The sequence below is a fragment of the Saccopteryx bilineata genome, chromosome 2 (genome assembly GCF_036850765.1).
Source record: "Saccopteryx bilineata isolate mSacBil1 chromosome 2, mSacBil1_pri_phased_curated, whole genome shotgun sequence".
NCBI classification, from domain to species: Eukaryota; Metazoa; Chordata; class Mammalia; order Chiroptera; family Emballonuridae; genus Saccopteryx; species Saccopteryx bilineata.
The window spans coordinates 234,637,673-234,651,607 of NC_089491.1; the positions used below are offsets into that span (position 1 = coordinate 234,637,673).

The 13,935-nt window shown below is 44.1% G+C and overlaps 2 protein-coding genes across 2 annotated transcripts in view; both read right to left on the reverse strand.

Moving 5' to 3' along the window:
• The window catches only part of FEZ1 (fasciculation and elongation protein zeta 1), a 58,133-nt gene that overhangs the window by 11,382 nt on the left and 32,816 nt on the right, over positions 1–13,935 (reverse strand). Inside the window, exons 4-7 of the mRNA XM_066254994.1 lie at positions 6,447–6,533; positions 4,051–4,219; positions 1,110–1,381; positions 71–151 (exon numbers count right to left, since the gene is read on the reverse strand). Coding sequence (XP_066111091.1) covers positions 71–151; positions 1,110–1,381; positions 4,051–4,219; positions 6,447–6,533 — 609 coding nt within the window. The remainder of the gene's footprint in view (positions 1–70; positions 152–1,109; positions 1,382–4,050; positions 4,220–6,446; positions 6,534–13,935) is intronic.
• On the reverse strand, positions 8,234–10,935 carry LOC136325360 (hydroxymethylglutaryl-CoA synthase, cytoplasmic-like). The gene is made up of 2 exons (XM_066259635.1): positions 10,694–10,935; positions 8,234–10,307 (listed from the first exon to the last, which is right to left on the reverse strand). Exons 1-2 carry the CDS (start codon positions 10,814–10,816, stop codon positions 8,859–8,861), a joined length of 1,572 nt encoding a protein of 523 aa, XP_066115732.1. The 5' UTR covers positions 10,817–10,935; the 3' UTR covers positions 8,234–8,858.

Genomic DNA, 13,935 nt, shown 5'->3' on the forward strand with positions numbered 1-13,935 from the left:
CCCTGCTCTGCTTGGAGGCCAAGCTGCAAGAGTCTAGGATGAGAGCTGGAACCAGGAAGACAGCTCATACCTGTTTGTCAGATCCCGAGGAGCCAAACGTCTGGCGGATGCTGCTCTGCAGGATGTTGGAGATGCCTTCCATGCTGAAGCGCTGGGAGGAGGGGGGGAGTGAGAGTCTAAGCAGAGCAGGTGCTTCCTGCTGTGGCCATCACCCCCAAGGGCTCATGTGTTCTCTCTCAACCACCCAGACCCATGACTCTTCACGTAACTGCCCCAGAGCTCTGTTACTAGAAAGTAAATGTAAGACCTGGGCTAAGAAACAGGCCAAATGTATACCTGAGCTTTGAGAGAACACATAGAATCTCAAAGACTCATATCTAAGCAAGTTGCCCCCGGTTAACAAGCGCCCCTGTACTCCCAAAGTTCCCTCATTTCTGCCCTCATTCTGTAAACAGAAAAATAAAGCTGTACAGTAGAATGTGATGATGCCAATAGCTTAGGGAAGAAAGCAAAATGTCCGGGCAGTGGGAAGGGCAGATGTTAAAGCAACTGTCCTTGTCTGGGATGCTTTTTCCAAATGCACACACCTAGGCCAAGTCAGTAGATAGAGCCAAGGCAAAGGCATTTTGAAAAATCTCCTTAGATGATTCTGCTGAACTTCCCTGGTTATGAACCACGATCTGAAGAACCCTGTCAATAAAGCGTCACAATTTTCAATCCTGACACACCCTACCGACATCCTAAAGAGGTTAAGTCAGGACTCTAAGCTCAGCAAGCAGCAGGGGTTCTGACCCAGAGTCTCAAGGCACAACTTCTCTCTGTCCTAAATGCCCCTCCCCACTTTCTAAGAACTTGACTAAGAGAACATATTCCCGCTTTTCTTGCATTGACACCCCGTCTCCTCTAGTTAGACCAGAGACCTCTGGAGGCAGAGCGGACACAGGAGCACCCTCTCCCTGTCTATACCCCACTGTCTACCACAGTGTCCTGCTCAGTCGCTGCCCAGTACAGGCCCATTTCTGAGTCCACTGCAGGGTTGGAACTGGGACCTGAGGGGTCAGTGGGTCGAGATGGGATGCACCCAGGCTTCCAGCTACGTTGTCACCTACCTTAAGAGGCATCTGGTTCCCCTTCTCTACGCGGCTGCTCTGCAGGCTGAGCCCCTTCTCTTTCCGCCTCTTTTTCATCAGCTCTCGCTGCTCCTTCTGCTTGTTCTGCACCTCAATCAGCACTGTAATGAAGGAGTTCTTCACTTCCTTCTCAAACTCCAGCTCATCCCGGCGGGCCAGCTGTTGTACCAGCTCTTCCGAGAAGTCTCGGATGGCACCCTCCACCTGGTCCAGCAGCTCGGCCAGCTCAGACCCAGACATGTGCCTCAGTCCTGCAGGGGAAGACCACCCACAGGTAACATTCCCTGCATCCAGGCCAGAGCCCACTGCAGAGGCTCCTGGGGCCACTACCACTTGAAATGGGACTGTCCCTTTGGAGGAGAACCCTTCCAATGCTTGAAGGGCCAAGAAGGGCCTTCACAATTTAGGGGCATGCCAGGAATGATGGGGCCAGTATGTCATCTGCAGAAAAGAACATCTCTTGGGAAATAAGGAGGAAGAAGAAACAGCCCCCAAGGAAGCCAGTGGACTCTGCCCACAAAAAATGTGTGTGGGCAGACACATGGCTTCTTGATCTCTACTGTCTTCCAGAGTTTCCTCTGTTTCTACAATACTCCTCATGTGAAACAGATCAAGAATGGGGGTGGGGTGGAGAACACTATGAGGATGTTTCAGCATTGGTGTTGAAGAGCAATAGAGGGTGGTGTCTACTCCCCCAAACTGATCAAGACGCAGCAGACAGAAAAAGAGGCAGAGGCCTTCTTTATGCAGCCCCATGTAGCAGTGCCTTATTTGAATATACGTGACACATGCAAAGACAACACACATCGTGACAAATGAGCCCTGGCGAGTGGTCTGCTACTGTCAGAAAAAAAGAAAATCGTGTACAGATAACTTTATTTTAAATTCCTGTCCCCTAAGACTTCTTCATTTAAAGTGGATTCAGAAAGCATCTTAGCAAATGTATTTTTTGTTTCTGCCACAGAATTCGTTTCCTTCTCCTTTCTGTATCTGCTTTACCCAGACACTTGCTGACTTGGCTCCACTTTCCCATTTATTTGTTCTGTGAAGCTGTCCTCCACCTTCTGTTCTTGCCATTTCACCCTGCATTTCAGCTGTGTTCAGTCTTTTGCTGACCACGTCTATGTGTGGGGCCTTTGTGTGGCTGAGGGTGGCCCAGTTGGGCAGCTGTGAACGCAGCGCCGCAGCCAAGTCCGCTGCACCCTCTGCACAGAGTCCTCTGCCAAGCACCACCCTGCCGCTGCTCCTGACAGCCAGTCTTACTTTCCGGCACAGTTCTTCAGATCATGCCTCCTTTTTACTGCTATTCTAATCCATGTTTGGATATTTTACACCCTGATTCACCCACCTTCTCTCTCTGTTTCCCAAAAGACTCCACTACTCCCCAGGGGCCAGGCCCCTCCCTAGGCAGAGCCTCAGCATCCATACAGATTGATGGATTTTATACTGAGTTTTGCCTTTGCTGTGTTACATCTTTTCATTTCATTTTCCATCCACCTGTTTCTTTGCATGATTATAATTACTACAGATCTGTGTCAGAGAATCAATACAATGCACAGATTAAGAGTATGGACTCTGGAGTCAACCTACCTGGCTTCGAATTTGGTTCCAACCCTTCCAATTTGTATGTGGAGTAAGGGAAAATGCAAATTTAAAACAAGAGACTTGGTTCTCCCTGCTGAAAATAAAGGAGAAGCCTCACCAGGTGGTGGCACAGTGGATAGAGTGTCAACTTGGGATGCTGAGAACCCAGGTTCGAAACCCTGAGATCGCTGGCTTGAGCATGGGCTCATCCAGCTTGTGTGCAGGTCGCCAGCTTGAGCGTGCGATCATTGACATGACCTCATGGTCGCTGGCTTGAGCCCAAAAGTCACTAGCTTGATTGAGCATTGAGTCACTAGCTCAGTGGGAGCCCCTCAATCAAGGCACGTATGAGAAGCAATCAATGAACAATCAAAGTGCCAAAAGTATGAGTTGATGCTTCTCATCTCTCTCTCTCTTCTCATCTATCTCTGTCTCTCTGGCTTATACATGCAGTTAAAGAAAAAAGAAAAGAAAGGAGGAGACTTTCCCTCTCCCATACCTTCATTTTCTTTCAGACTTTCTCTGTCCTTTTCAAATGTATGTTAATCATTTTAATGGCCAAATAAGCCTCTCAACAGTCTCAGGACTCAAGATTGTTTTCTCAACAACTGGAGAGTGATTGTTTTGAAAAGTAGTCTTCAAAGAAGATAATGGGGCCTATGTTATCACCTGACTCCAAATTGCAAAACTTAATGAATGTAATGGATTGCATCCACTTAGCTCCAGGCAAGAGTAAGACTTCTTTCTGGTTCTGCAGTCAGGTTAGTGGGTTGCTCATGATGTATATCACATTCTGGCTTAATGCTTGTTCAATAATAAAACTGTTTTCTTTCTTCTCTACTCCTGTGGAAAATTTCTCTGGGTAAGATTTTGTTCTTAGTTATATTTTTGCAACAGTGGCCTTGAGCAAGTCACTTAACCTACCAGAATACTGAGCTCAATCCTAATGGGTTTTTTTGTGGGGATGAAACGAGATTATGCATAGAAAATTTTAGAACAGGATGGCACATAGAAAGCTCTTCAAAAACATGAGCTATTATTTTTTCCCTTTTGTAGCATTTTTCATTCATTTTTATAGTAACATCATTTTGAAGAGTGGGTTCAGATTTCTTCTACTTGGTCTGCTTTAGTCTTGTTCTTCGGTTAGTTTTACCATTTCAATTTTGCTCGGCTGCCTTTTTATTTCCAAAATGCTAACTTCTCTCTGGATGCCCAGTAAGAAAGTGCTGCCAGTTCCCTAGATGAAAGGTTCTATCAGCTACACGTGAAGCATATGCCCAGTGCCTGGCACAGAGTAGGGAGTCATCCTCAACAAGCCCGCCCCCAGGGCCCTCACCTTCGTAGGACCAGTTGTTGTTGAAGGTCTGGGTCAAGGCCTGCATCTCCTGCAGGAGGACGGAGTCTGCCTGGGAGGAAGTTTCGCCCCCATCCTCCTCTTCCAGAACCTCCTCTTCCTCCTCAGGGTCTGGGGAGTTTTGCATCATTTCCTCAATCTCCTCAATTACCTGAAGAAGGTACACAAGAGACTGCTCACTCTGTCCTTTCTTGGAGGAACATTCAGGCTTGAATTTTGATCAGGTAAGGATATTTCTAATTTGCTCTCTGCAAAACCTCTAAAGTAATATTGTTACTTAATAAATATTAAATAATAATAAAAATAGATCTGACCAAATGCTTATACATACTCTCTCTCTTTTTTAATGTAAAGCTTCTTCCAAGAACACCATTTAGATGAGTGCTTTATTGGAAATAAATGACTCTTTCAGGAAATGAAGCAGAGCTGCCTGGAAAGGAACATTTACTTCAATTTGCTGAGCACTTTATTTCTAAGTGGGAAAATATTTTATCCACCCAACTTTAACACAAAACCTAGTCCATTCGTTGTTACAATGCATATGAGTGGGGCTGGGGGGAGTGTTCCTAGAACAACTCAAAATGTGAGGTTTTTTACATAGAAGGAAACAGCTATTTCTCCAGAATTCTCGACAGGAACTAAAGCTGCTTGCCAACCAGTAAAAATAAAGGTAATAAAGGCTATGGAGGGTCTGGAGAGCAGAAAATGGATAAGAAATCCAGCTCTATCTAGACTATTGGTTATTGGTAGGATACATCTCCTGGAAGTTAGAGTAAAATTAGGTAATGTAGTGGCCAGCCTGACCTGCGGTGGCGCAGTGGATAAAGTGTCGACCTGGAATGCTGAGGTCACCAGTTCAAAACCATGCACTTGTCTGCTCAAGGCACATATGGGAGTTGATGCTTCCTGCTCCTCCCCCCTTTCTCTCTCTCTCCCCCCCTCACTCCCTCTCTTCTCTAAAATGAATAAATAAAATAAAAATAAATTAATTAATTTAAAAAATTTTAAATTAGATAATGGCCAAAGGAATAAGGGTGAACAACTTTGTACCCTAGCTGTTTACACATGAAGAAAGCAGAATGAGCAAAGCCTACTTCTGAAAGGACTCCATAGATGAGTCTGGTCATAGCAGCGACCTGATTTATGCATTTTTCTGTTCTTGATGCTGTGAGAGACACCAGCTTCGAGACCACTGGACGGTGGTCTTTGAAGTAGGTTTCTTCATGTTAGGCCGAACCAAAGATAAGAAGACTTATGGTGCCCTCCTTTAGAATAATTGTTTTATTCCCAAAACTTCTCATCTCTATTTCTCATCTCTATTTTGATCAGGTAAGAAATATCCTTACCTGATCAAAATTCAAGCCCAAATGTCCCTCCAAGAAATAGAAGATGAGAAGGTTTGAGAATAAAACAAATTTAGAGGATACTCAATCTTCGACTATGGAAAGCCATTCATAGAATGTAACCAAATAGCACAACCCCCTTTAGAATTGTATGGCTGAACTTCTCTTTCTCTCACAATAGTTATTATTGAATAGTGTCCCTGAATTGTATTTCTCCTAAAATTCATAAGAATAACTGTTAGCCCTTATTTTTTTAAATCTGGTTTCCTTCCGCCCCTTTATTCTTACCTGTCTATATCCCAGTCATTGACACAGATACAAGGCGTTCCTTTCACAGAACCGCACTCTGGCACCCCAGGCTCCCAGTGGCTTTTTCAGAACTACTTTGTAAAAAACACTTATATGGTGCCTTCTCAAAACAGCCGCCCAAACATTTGTCAATTAAAAGGTTTAATAAGGAATCCAGAGATCTATTATTCTCCTTCAGTAATAAACTATTAAAGCCAAAATAGAATTAACTCAATCAAATGTGAAGCACTATATCTTTTTACACTATATCATTTTTACAAAGAGACACAAGTGTCTCTAAGACTCCTTTCGGAAGGCTCAAAATTTTCAGTGTTCCTTGAAATATGAGAAAATATCCACAACACAAAAGCCTAAGCCACCTCTCCTATTTTTGGAAGAACAGGTACTTGGGACTGTTTCAGTGTCTTGACAACGACTTATAATAAGAGGTTTAGTGGTCAGTAAAATCAGTAAACTCTGGGCCTGCCTCTGGCTGTCACCAAACACAGAGCCCGCCCTCCCCTGCTGTGAGGAATTATGTTCCTGTTCACAGCAGGTGGGTAAATTGAGGTAAAAAAAGAAAGGAAATCCCTTCTGAAAAATACTCCCCAAGCCATCAACACAGCCACCATAACACTACATTTTTCCTTCTGCCTTACATGGATGTGATTAGGATATTCTCTTAAACATTTTCTCTAGCAAAAAGAAAAGCCAAGAAATTCCAGTTACCAAGGGAGACACTCATACCTGGTCTGCTGTGAGCAGAGGCTCCTCATTGATACCAGAATCCCGCTCACTCTTCTCATTGAACTCTTCTTCTTCTTTGTCATGGATCTGAAGGGGAGGGGGAGGGAGATGGACCTCTGATTGACCATCAGCAGAACTATGATTCTCTCTAATCTCTAGATAGAACTGCCACTGCCTGACACTCTAGCCACCCACTGGGTAAAGAGGGTGTCTGACAGGTGTCTAGGGTTCTGTCCCATCTCAAGCGTGCCCCAGCTACACCGCAGGCATCACTGAGTGCGGCGTGGAAAAGACAGTGAGGGATGAGTGGCCAGCGCCATTCTGACTCAAAGGGAGCAGCATCAACCTTTCCCCCCACACAGGTCATCCTTGTGTGCACAAGATGCTTCTCACGGTGAGTGATACTGCAACCAGTTCCTGCAGCAAATGCAGGAGTTTCAACCTGGAAGTTTGTTTCCAGAATTTACATTACTAGGCATTTTAATGGATAGGCTGCTTCAGTCCAAAGAGTCATGCTTTCAGAATTTGATAAAACACCATCCTGTTATTGGAATCTAGGTATGGCATCACAACTGGTAAAGGCTGTAATGTGTCCATCTGGGGCATGCTACAGATAACCTAACCACATGAACTACAGAACAAACTAAACAGTAAAAAATATCAAACATTTCCCCTGTATCTCCAAAATTCCATTATCCCAAGTAAGATTCTGCAAGTTCATAACCATTAAGATTTTATTTTATTTTTTTATTTCTCTAAAACTTTATTCAGTTATTCCCCTCACTGTCTGTGAGGTGTACAGTTAATTCTCTGCCGGTATTACTAGGCCTGTCCATTGCTGGCAATGGGCGTTGAGAAAACCTATTTTCTGACACTCAAACGTTCAATTACTCTTTCCAAACCACACCAAACTCCCAATACCTGTGAAAGTATTGCATGCACCATTTCCCCATCAGTCTTTAAATCTGAACCTCCATCATCAACCTATATCAGTAAGTGTTAAAATGAAATCATTTTAACAAATTATGACTGTACAAATCAAAATACCATTAGTTAATATTAGACAAGAGTATTTTACAAACAGTACATATTACCTTGCAATTTGTAACATTACATATTTGTGTAAGTTCATTTTAGATAAGTGAAACTTCACAGAATTGAACAGCAAATAAAGTTTAAAATTTTAATTCTGTACATTAGTTCCAACTATCTCTATTTTACAATCTATAAGGCTCATGTCATTGTTCAGCACCAAAAATATCTACAGAACTGTCTAACCAGTCTTACTCTACCATGTGATAGTTCCTTTTAAGGTAAAAGTCTGAGAAAATGCTTTACAGATCCTACTTCCAGATCTTGAAGTGGAACATTCATTTTGGCTGATCAAACTATGTAAAAACTTGGGTTTCATTTTTTATTTTCATTAAACAGGTTGTTTGTTTTTTTTTTAAAAAAAGGACATGAATACTTACACCATGACTTTAGGCTGTCAGTCTTCACATTGAATTTATAGCACAGAAGCCTAAGAAGTCACCTAAGAATGCCTTGCCCTATCCTTCCTTTTTAAAATTTTTAAAAGGCAGCCAGAAAAATGTTTTCTTTATTTTTCAAAGTAAGGTACAAAGGTTGCAGCAACAAATTTTCTCATACACAAGTTCTAGTAAGAACTCAACGTTGTGGACCTGACCCAGGGTGGCCGAGTCCGCAGCAGCCCGAGAGGGACGCCAGCTCCTGAGAGTACCAGGCCGACAGCGCGGACGCCTGCCCAGGGCGGCACCGCTGTCAGAACCCTTTACAATCACTCGTCACCACCGGCCTGGGTAGAGAGCCACATTCCGGTTCCCAGAACCAGGGTTTCCATCCCAACTCTTCTCTCTCTTCAGAATGTACAAAGTTTAAAAAAAAAACGTCTGTCTTGCCATTTTCAAACAGGGTTTGTACATATCACATGTAAGAGCACACATTCTTTAAACTAGAAGCTTTTTTCAAAAACCACAGGTACTTTCAGCAATCTTATTTGTTCAAAATATAAAATTCTTCCATGTTCACAAAAATTAAAAATTGACTAGTATCTCTGCTCTTTTCTGCCGGAAGCACACGATTCATCAAACCACATTAAAAAACTAATAAGCTTCATGCATACACATGGCCAGAGAGGTATGAAGTTTCACAGAGCCCTTAACATCATTGGAGTATGGTAAGCACTGGCTAGATCACAACAGAAAGCATATTAGCAAACTGAGCAAAGCGACTTCCCAAGAACGCGGTGATTTTCCAGGCTCCATGTCAGTCACATAAAAACTTAAGCAATATGTAATCCTTTAATATTGTCCCCAGACATCCCATACCCAACCGTCCCATACATACCAGCCCCACCCCCCACACAGAAGGCCCGTGCTGCCCAGCCGTTCCTCAGTGCTCCCCGTTGCTGATGACAGCTGCTTCCGGGTCGGTTGCTGTCTCCGGGAGTCTTGGCACTTTCTTAGCCGGGCTTGGAATATGCTCAGCCGCTGAACTCGGGTGCACCAGCCCCACTCCTCCGTCCAGAGTGTCCTCGCTGGGGGAGGGTCGCCGGGCGTAGGTTCTCCTGTGCTTCTCGTCCACTCTCACGAGGTACCATGTCCCTTCAGCTAGCGAGTCTACCGGGCTCTGCGGGATGTAGCTGACCAGGTGATGAGTGTCCTCTCTGAGCTTCATGCTTTCAGTAAAGACAGCTGGTGCCACACAAGTTCTCAAGTCAAGCCTCGATTTAAGATCGCATAAACTTGCTGTTATTTTATCAAGAGCAGATCCTGGGGTGGCATCCTGTGTGACTTTGAGGGAGTACAGCGTGGCAGCCAAGCCGGAACCGTAGGAGAACACACCAATCCTCTTCCCTGCCAGCTGCTGCGGCGAGCACTGCGCTAGGCCAGACGCGAGGGAGCCGTACACGGATGACGTGTACATATTTCCGTTCTGATTTGATACGAGCAAAGACGCCTTTGTTTTCTGATTAAAGAGTTCAGAACTAGCCTTCATAAATGCCTTTTCCACGTCTCTGTCAAAGTAGGTATCTTCTAGTTTAACATCCCCAAAGACTTCCAAGCCACTGTAGATACTGTTTTTATCTCTGTTCTGGTCATTAAGGAAGTCGTTCAGCAGCATCCGGGCCAGAGACTTCTGAACCAGCTTACAGTAGGGTGAGTGGAAGATCATGAAGCTGAAGTCATTCAAGGTAAAATCTCTATCATTCCCCTCTTTCTGCCACTTGGCATGGATCTTTTTGCGGTAGACAGAGTAGCAGCGGTCCAAGGCGCTGAGGTAGCACTGGATGGACAGCTTCCCATCCACAACGGGATATTCAGAAAGCATGTCCGGCTTGTAGAAGTCATAGGCGTGTTGCATGTGTGTTCCACGCAGTCCTTGCTCAATAATTAAAGGAGCATTGGGCCCAATGAGCAGTGCGACGGCTCCCACTCCGCCGGTGGGCCTGGTGTTGCCTGTGGCATACACAGCTATATCTCCTGCAACTACCAGGGCATACTGGCCATCCCACGAGCTGTACTTGATCCAGTTCACAGCGGTGAAGAGCGCGGCCGTGCCCCCATAGCAGGCATTCATGGTGTCTACTCCTTCTATATCTGTGTTCCCAGACTCCTCAAAGAGCTGCATCAAATTAGTCTTCACTGACTTCGATTTGTCGATGATTGTCTCTGTTCCGACTTCCAGTCGCCCAGTGCAATCGTAAGAAAGGCTATTTCTCTCCATGAGATTCTGAACCACAGTCAAGCAAAGAGAGTTGATATCTTCTCTATCTGTGCAGAAGCCCATCTTGGCCTGGCCCAAACCAATAGTATACTTTCCAGCGTCTACACCAGGGGTCTCAAACTCGCGGCCCAAGGGCCACATGCGGCCCACCGAACAATTTTGTGCGGCCCACAGACTAATCCACGAAGTTCAAAATATTTTGGATAAAATTAAGTAAGCCTAGGGGCCTACTTGTATTTTTCATTTCTCTAGCATCCTAGCTAGATATTAGCTTAGTTAACAGCAGTTGTGATGCGAACTACAGTTTCCGGTCGTTTTGTGACACTGAGTAAACTGCATGTACGATTGTGCTTGTTGTACTGATTTTTTTTTGTTTTCAACTGCAGTGAGAAAAGTGTTGTGTAACAGTTGCCTTTTGTAGACCTAGTGCGGCCCGCCAAAGGGCTGTGATCTTGCTCTGCGGCCCACATGCTGAGTTGAGTTTGAGACCCCTGGTCTACACCATCGTATTTTTCCAACTCTGCTTGGTCAACATATTGAGAAGGAAAATAGATCTCAAGGGCAACAATTCCCACATCTTTTGGCCAGCAGGCTTCTGCATTCAAAGGAAGTGAGCCAGGCATGGTGAAAGAGCTGTGTAAGGGACAAAGGACTTCAGTCTCCAGGTCTGTCACTCTGCGTCCTCCTTCAGGCACCAAAGGTGACCTGGCAACCGCGGGAAAAGAGAGCAAGCCACGAAAGGCACAGTCCCATTAAGATTTTAGATGTTGATGTCCAATAAGGAATTCATAGTGTATCTAGCTTTACTGACCATATCCAAAACAACCACAGTCTGGCATTTATCGATATGTTCAAATCCTAGAAAAAATAAAGCGTTAAACCACCTAACAAGCTGCTTATGTTCAGAAGTCTGATTTGAAAGTCATAGGAGCTGGCATGAAGTGTCTTCAGGAAATCTTTCTGCGGAGCCCCTGCTCATTCAGGAATCAATTTCACTTGCTCACCAATGGCTAGCATGCTCATCTGCCTCTTTCCTGGGGTTACACTTCCCTATTCTAACAGGAAACTTCCCAGTACCAACCCAAACTGTCATGCCTGAAGCAATCTATCCTCAAAAACAGTGTCCCTCTCCATTAAGCTCCACCTTAGTAGACACTCCTAACAAAACACACACCTTCTGTCTTAAAACCAGGACTATGTCATAGAAAAATTAATCAACTATATATTAAATGCCATCTGTGCTCAACTTGGATAAGGTGTAGGACAGGGAGGTGGTGGGATTGTTTGAGGGGTCATGTGCCAGATGGTGACATCTATTTCTGCTGTCGAACCCAGAGGCTCCCCTCTCTGCCAAGTCCACCACCTGTGTAGCCACCTGTTTTCCCAGCTCCCCACTATGCAGAACAAAACTCCTGGAGCCACAGTTTGTTCATAACTACACACTGATGGCAGAACATTTTTAGGGCCAGGAAGTCCTGGAGTAGAAGTCAGCTCATACTGGAAAACAGAGCTTTTTGTTTTCTGCTTGTATTATTTTTTATAAGCATCTGACAGCAAGTATTAGCTCAGCAAGTCTATAACCAAATTTTTTTTTTACATTGTCTACTTTTTAAATGGAACATTCACATTTTCTGAAATGTGGCCAATTGTAGTGGGTTTACTTCACTGACTGTTAAAACTGCATCTTTCTACTATACCGTCTCCTTCCCAACGTTCTCCCTTTGCATCCTTGGTTGAAGACAGGCAGGGAGCTTTTAGGGACAGATTCTTCTTGCTGATCAAATGTTATAGGCAAAAGCATGAATGACTCTTAGAACTTTATCTCCTCTCACCTTCTCTAGCACAAGCCTACAGTCTGGCTTGTCAGGCTTGGGTTAAAAGAGATTTGAAAATCAATTACAAGGCCCTGGCTAGTTGGCTCAGTAGTAGAGCATCAGCCCAGCGTGTGGAGGTCCCGGGTTCAATTCACACAGGAGAAGTGACCATCTGCTTCTCCACCCCTCCCTCTTCTCTCTCTCTCTCTCTGTCTTCCCCTCCCACTTGATTGGTTTGAGCTCATAGGCCCTGGGCAATGAGGATGGCTCCATGGAGCTCCCACCTCAGGCACTAAAAAAATAGCATGGTTGTGACTATGGTCCCAGATGGGCAAAGCATCAGCCCCAGACAGATGTTCCCGGGTGGATCCTAGTTGATGTGCATGAGGAGTCTGTCTCTCTGTCTCCCCTCCTCTCACTTAGAAAAAGAAGCTAGAAAAATCAACTACAAGCTGCTGAAATTTACTGTGAGTTTCTAGTGGTTAGACAATGAAATATGGGGGAGCAATACTACCCCATATTTTCTCAGATCTCAGAAGTCTGCCACTAAAAATAAAAGAATAAAAGAATAGAAGAAAAAAGAAAAAAAAGAAGCATGCAAGAAGTATCCCCCAGAAATCCTGGCTTTCTCTTCTACACAGGGCTCATCCCCTTCTAGCTGCTCCCACCACACCTACCGCCTCTGGCCTTTCCTCCTCCTACTCTCTCATCCTCCCTTGCTCTCTCTACCCCCCCCCCCCCCAGTCCCGTATTTTCTCTCAATGCTGCTACACTCTGTTCTGCTTCAATGGCTGCCATCACTTCTCAATAAGCCCTCTTTCTTTACAAATGTCATTTACAGACTCCTACTTGCCTTCTGTTACCAGGACAATATCTTGTATAGAGAGTGGAAAGCTGGAAGGAAGCTAACAAGGAGAAAGAGAAAGAGTTTTGAGAAATGACAGCATTTATATATATATGAATAAGAGTATATGATAGATGATAGATAGATAGATAGATAGATAGATAGATAGATAGATAGATAGATGGAACACTATATATATGGAAGAGTATGTGAATACATTTATTCCTGATATGTGACACAGACATAGAAATTGCCACAGGGAGTTCCATTAGCCTCTTGTGTGACAGTGGGAAGGCGGTAAAAATGGGAAGGCTAAAGTCAAAAACAATCTGGAAGCCAGGTCATTTTGGCCTGAATTTCTTTGTAGACTAACACTGCAGTTGTTGCCATATGACTAAAGTGAACTATAGCTCTTTCAAGAAAAATTCTTCTTCCTAGAACTGAGAAAAGAAGACCTAGAGCCAGAAAAAAAGTCTAGCAATTCTATTCAGCAAGCTATTTCTTCCTCGTGCTTTTGGTAAACAGTGTGGCTTTAGGATGGTAATATGGTAGCCTAAAGCTTAAAAATAAAAGCAAAGAACCTTTCGGAGCCTGTAATGCTGCTAATCTTATTGCATAGTCATCTGAGTGAGGCTTAAAATTAGTGAGTCCTGTGTTCAGTATGACTAGTCACCAGTGTCTTTTGTTAAAGCATTCTAAATTATGCCATTTATAAGAAAGGTACGATAGTTTCTACTGCACAGCATTTCCCTCCCCTTAACATGACTGCTTCACCTGGATGCTTGCCTTCTTGACCAAAATTAAGAGAACAAACATACACTTTTACCACCAGTCCAAAAGCTGAAAAACTTTTAAAAAGTCACCAATATGTACCCACCCCAAGGAAAAAGCAAGTATATCCCTTCTGTGCCTGTGAACAACCAGGAGACATCTGGGTTCACAGATGTTGGATGAAGATTGTGGGTGAAGTCAATGCTTCTGTGTCCCCATGGTGAGATTCACAGAGCACAGCAAACAGCTAGTGGCCAATAGATGTTTGTGGAAAAATTAAAGATTGAATGAAAAGGAGAGGATTGAGGGGTAG

Coding starts and splice junctions, on each gene's coding strand:
- LOC136325360 (XM_066259635.1), bottom strand. CDS start 10,816: ATGCCTGGCTCACTTCCTTTGAATGCAGAAGCCTGCTGGCCAAAAGAT. Junction 10,308..10,693: donor AGTTGGAAAAATACGATGGT/GTAGACCAGGGG, acceptor CGCGAGTTTGAG/ACCCCTGGTGTAGACGCTGG.